Genomic DNA, 6,019 nt, shown 5'->3' with positions numbered 1-6,019 from the left:
TACTAATCTGTACTAGTTTTCTCTGTTGCTGTGATAAAACACTGGCCAAAATCAACCAGCAGAAGAAAGGGGTTTCTCCTAAGTAGCAGGTTAAAGCACACCATTGGGGAGCTAAGGCAGGAACTGAAACAGACTCCCCCCTGTAAATCCAGTGCTAAAGAGGCAGGGCAAGAGGCACACTGACTGGAAGCTGGCTTGGGTACAGCGTGAGAACCTCTCTCCAAAACAAACAAAACAACAAGGAAAATACAGATTAGGTTTTTTTTTTTTCTTTTGTTACCCCCGTGTTTTGGGTTTTTTGTTTGTTTTTGTTTCCTTTATGCTACTAAAAGAGAAAAACTATTGAGAGAATTTTTAATTTCAATCAGTAACTTTTATTATAAGAATACATTCAGTAGAAAATCGATGAGATAATCAGAAGAATGAGAAAGATATTCTTACTACATGAAGCTATACAAACTAGAAATTTTATTTTTTATTAAAAAAGAGTTTAGTTATGTATAATACTTTCTTTACTGTTACTGTCTTTCTTTCCTTCTTCCTTCCCTTTCTTTCTTTCTTTCTTTCTTTCTTTCTTTCTTTCTTTCTTTCTTTCTTTCTTTCTCTCTTTCTCTCTTTCTTTCTTTCTGTAAATGTGCATGAGTGCCTACATGTATGTCTCTACACCAGATGCATTCAGTGCTGGCAGAATCCAGTAGAGGATATTGGATCCTCTGGGCCTAGACTTACAGATAGTTATGAACTTCTATGTGGGGCCTGTGAATTGAACTTCAGCCCTCTGGAAGGGCAACTGGTGCCTTTAACAGCAGAGCCAACTCTCCAGCCACTTCCTCTGACATTTTAAAAACTAGGAATTTCCTGGGGACTTTTCTAGGTACCATTTCCATTTCTAGAGTTGCCATCATTACTATTCTAGCCTACACTTAACCTTTATCTACGCTTCACACGGTATGGTTACAAAGGCTCTTTTGTCTCAACTTTCTCCATGTATGTGCTCATCAGACACATCAGGGATGCAAATATTAAACAGTAACTGCAGATAACAAGTCAACTTCTGAAACCAAACCAACTTCAATTTAAAGTATATCAACGGCACGTAAAACAGCAGCCCACTGAGAAGGAAGAGGAACACATAGATATAATGCATCTTTGGAGACTTGACAAGCGGGATCAAAACCAAGCTCAGGCTGATGCCCAATGTTATGAATGTGAACGGTAAAAACACCTGAAAAGACAAAAATTAGAGAAAGTCGTTAGATGTAAAAATCCATGTGTGGTGGCTGAATAGTCCCATAAGTAAAAGTAATGGGAAGCTGATTATAGAGAGCAGACTACGTCAGCTTTTGAGTTAGATCAGTGGTCTCGGGACTCATAATGTCACAGTGAAAGAAAGTTCTGGAGATTCCTCAGAGAAAGTGCTGGTTAAGGCGGCATCAGAAGCTAGCATGGACTCTTCATGAGTCGAGATGGTCAGAAGCATATGCTGATTATTATGACCACCTGTAGGCCTAAGTAGAATGACCTTATTCAAAAGGAGTGTCTAGGCCCGCTGGGGTCAGGGTGGGGGTCCGGGTAATCTTCCATAGGAAATATTTCAAATCACTGATCAAGTTAAAAGAAAAATTACTTTTATCCTCTGTTAATTAAGTTAATGTCAACAGTTAAATATTAGGATTATAGTTTCACATACTAAAAAAGGAATATATTAAGGCAGAAAATCCCTTGTCTGAAATTATTTTTGTTTTGACAAAATATTAAAGATTCATTCTTGGTACCAGGATTGTGCTAGAAATATAAACATCCCACACTTAATATTACAACATTATCCTTGATTTTTTTTTCCCTTGAGGGTCTCACTAAGTAGCTCAGGTCATCTTTGAATTCATAATTTTCCTGCCTCAACCTCCCAATGCCTCTAAATTAACTTAAATTATAGACATAAACCACCTTAGTCTAGACAACCAATTTTGAGATATAAACATGAAGACATGAACTATACTCTAATGGTATGATATAGTGGTTGAAATTATTAAACTTTTTAATGAGTAGGTAATTCATTTGAGTCCTAAGTAACAGTTTCCTCTTAATTGTTTATAGACCTGTAAGAAACAAAACTCATTATCTTGCAGATCAGTATTTTTATCAAATAATTGAACAAAGGATGTGAGTATTCATGAGGGCAGACAAAAAAGATATCTAACCATTTGTACCTTACCTTTTTTAAAAGCAAATGTAAGTCAAATAATAGTACAATGATAGCTGTTATTGTTAAACACTGAATTTTTTGCATGCCTTTGCTTATGTAATCCAACCAAGATTCTTAGGGGGCAAGTACTGACTGTGTCCATTGAAGATATGAATGATATGTCAACAGTGAAATAAGAGGAAGCTTAGAAAAGGAGGTAGGGACTAGATATAAGCCCAAACTCTTAACTACCTTGCATTTCTTGATGTATTGGAACTCTATCAACAATTCATAACTTCCTTTCAATTGTACCTAATCAGTGATATAAGCCTGAGTCCAAACTCTCAGCGACTACCTTGTGTTTCCTGATGTTTTGAAACTCTATCAGCAATTCATAACTTCCTCTCAGTTGTACCCAATCGGTGATATAATTGTGAGTCATAAAAACAGCAGTTAAGCAACAGGTTTTTAAAAGATAGAGATATGAGAGTAGGAGGAGAGGGCACTCCAGGAGGGACTTCCGAGGAGAGGATGGACATCAACCAAACACTGAATACACCTGAAAGTTCTCTGATCACCCTCTGGATGTTACTGTCAGGGCATCACTTGGCATTCAGTGGGTGTCCAGAGAGATGATAACCTGCCTAAGGATGGGGGCCAGGCCTCATTTACTTCTGGACAAATAGAAGAGACTATGGTGAGACACTTGCAACATAGTCACATTACAGTGTGTTCACAAGTATCCAAGAGTTTAGTGATGGCTGAATGGAAGAAGCAAATTTACCCAGCCCATCTTTACCTTATATGGTCTGTGTAGATTGGGCTCCTGGTACCTCAGTTTCAAGATTCCTATTATTGATAAGACAGTCCAAATGGAAACAACAAAATAGAGATAGTTTATCAGTTGAATTAGGTTTGTTAAGACAACTGCAATGGATGCCATACTGACAGTTAGTAGTACAGCTATTAAGGGAGAGGAGTGGACATTCAGAGTACCAAACAACAAGGGCAGCTGGCCATTCTCGCTTGCAATATATGACATTCTTGATGACTCAAGTACATTAATCACAAGATTGCTAAACAGTGAAGCAGAAATAGCAAAAGGAACAGTCCATGTGAATTGGGGAATGACCCTGTCTGTCCAAGTAAGGGCCACAGCATCTGTAGAGAAAAAAAAATACACAAAAAGATGTATGTTAAGAAAGAGAATCTAATTATAAACCTTTACACAAATATTTCACAGACAAAACACAAAATCTAAAAATAAAAATCTACAAAGAGAACTTTGTTATTTCCTTTTTCACACTTCAGCAGTATTTTCATTCACCATACTGCACCATGAATAGTTGAGTTTATGTCCTTCTGAAAAGATCAGGAACTTTTTGAAGGCAAAGACCCCTCATGCCTTGTCTATAACGTCAGTAATTTACTCACAAACATTGCATTAATGAGTTTTCAATAAATAGTTGAGAAATGCATTAGTTGTGTTGAGGCAATTGAAAGTATGCTTATGAATGACAACTAGCAGAAAAAATGCTGACACACTTAGCCAGTGTCAGAAAAAGCAAAACACAGCACTGGTGACAGAGTCTGAGACCCACCAAAACCATAGCACAATGTAAAATATACAAAATGAGCATAAATTACACACAGATCAAAAATATTTGTGATGCTAAAAACTTTTCTAAGCTATAGACCAATGAATCTCAGCTGCAAGTGACTTTGTTCTACAGAGGTCATGTGACAGTGTCTGGAGGAGTAGGCATTTGCTGTTGACATCCTAGTGGGCCAGAGCCAGAGATGCCAATAAACATCTTGTGATGCTCAGGACAGTTTCAAAGAACTATGTGGTCTAGGGCTTGGGATATAGTGCAATGGTGGTGTGAAGTGGAACTTTCTGGTGTCTTTAGAGACTTCGTTGTGCCATATGATGTTTTTCTGGAAGCTGTCTCGTGAAAGGATGTTTTGCTGAACCAGACATGTGAGGGGATGTTTTGGTGAGAATAGACATGTCACCACATGTTTTTTTTCTGGAAGCTGTCTTGTGNTTTTCTGGAAGCTGTCTTGTGAAAGGATGTTTTGCTGAACCAGACATGTGAGGGGATGTTTTGGTGAGAATAGACATGTCACCACATGTTTTTTTCTGGAAGCTGTCTTGTGGGAAGGCATATGATATTTTGCTGGAGCAGATACTTGAGAGGTGGCGTGATGTTTAGAAAGGACATAAATATAACCCCACAGACAGTAGGAGGATGCTCTTGCATTGGTTCACCTTACAATGCTTCTCTGGTCTTCACTGATAATCACTTGTCATGACTTGTAGAGAGAAATGTACCTGGGGGTATTCTGGCTGCTATTTGCAGCTTTCGTGGATTCTTGATGATTCAGTGGAGCATCTCGTTTCTTCTGGATCAAGCTACTGCTACTGATTCATGTTTGATGTTTTGGACTAGACTGCTGATATCCTGACAACAACGATTGGAATTGCCCCAAAGTACTACTTCTAAATATGTCCACATCCCCATTTCCTATTAATCGTTCATTTCACCTACCTCTTTTAGGTAGGCTAGAAAGGAGGTTGAAGTGTTTAAGAACCCTTATTAAAATAGGTTTTGAAAAATCAAAGCCTACAGCAATATGCTTTTTTTTTTTAATCCTATGTGTTAAAAAAAACTGACTATTCCAAAACAAAGTCATCCAAAATGTTGGTGTATTGAAATTTAGAAACCTTACATTGGAGAAAGCATTAGAACATATTCTGAAATTGTTATTTGTGTTTGAAGGACAATATTTAAAAAAAAAAATCTTAGGAGCACTAAATCAATATTACAGTCAGTATAAAAACTACCAATAGATGGAATTCAAGGGGATTTGAAAGATGGAAATGAGGAAGTGAAGATGATCAAAATACATTGCATACATGTATGGAAATGTCAAAGAATAAAGAAAACATATTGCTTAAAGAACTCAGCAATAGACAAAACAATCATTACTCATGGAAATTCTTTTTAGTCCAATTTGAGCTATGAAAATATGTGATAATGCAGATATTCCCATCACAAAGAATTAAGTTGTGTTTCATGTGAACTGAGCAGAGCAAAGCTTATGTCCCTGGGAGGTAGGTGCCCTCTAAGCTCTTAATTTTGTTCACAGGTTTCCAGATGACTCACCATTACATCCGTATTTTGATGTATAATAAAGAATAAGACTTTCTTAATGTAACCAAATTAAAATATTATCAATGGATCTTGTCCTTAAGATCTCAATTTTTCTTGTGGAGACAGGATTTCTTTCCCTGGCTGTCCTGGAACTGGTTATGTAGACTAGGCTGGTCTCAAACTGAAAGATCTGCCTGCCAATGCCTCCTATGTGCTGGGATTAAAGGTGTGTACCATCATCCCCCCCACAATCTCACTTCTTAACTAGTTTTGGTTTGCCACTTTATACACAATATCCTCCGTGTATCCCAAGCTGGCTACACATGTACAATCATCTTGTCTCAGTTTCTAAATATTGGGATTATAGGTATACACTGCCATGTTCCACTGTAAACCCACTTTAATACTCCTACCTGACACATCACCTGCTCCTGAGTGTTATCTTACACTATTGTGTGCTACTTAAAAATATACTGTTGCAGTTCTTACTCATTCCAAATAGGGTCTTGCTGTTGGACACCCAGACCTCAAGACACTACATCCTCTCAGACATGTTTGGAAATACTTCTTTCCCATCCCGCACAGGAAATCTTCAATTTCTTAGTCAACATTCTACAACCCTGATTCCTTACAACAAGAAGAAGACTTCCAGCCAGGCCTGGTGGCGCAGGCCTTT

At 37.7% G+C, this 6,019-nt stretch overlaps 1 protein-coding gene across 1 annotated transcript in view; it reads right to left on the bottom strand.

The window, feature by feature from the left end:
* Window positions 1–351: 351 nt before the first annotated feature.
* Slc7a13 (solute carrier family 7 member 13) overlaps window positions 352–6,019 on the bottom strand; it is an 18,553-nt gene continuing 12,885 nt past the window's right edge. The window contains exons 3-4 of the mRNA XM_021222392.1: window positions 2,985–3,346; window positions 352–1,225 (exon numbers count right to left, since the gene is read on the bottom strand). Of these exons, the coding sequence (XP_021078051.1) occupies window positions 974–1,225; window positions 2,985–3,346 (614 nt within the window). The 3' untranslated portion in view covers window positions 352–973. The remainder of the gene's footprint in view (window positions 1,226–2,984; window positions 3,347–6,019) is intronic.

This window comes from Mus pahari, chromosome 22 (assembly GCF_900095145.1).
Source record: "Mus pahari chromosome 22, PAHARI_EIJ_v1.1, whole genome shotgun sequence".
NCBI lineage: Eukaryota > Metazoa > Chordata > Mammalia > Rodentia > Muridae > Mus > Mus pahari.
The sequence above is the reverse complement of the archived record's forward strand: the minus strand, read 5'-3'. Positions and strand labels throughout refer to the sequence as shown.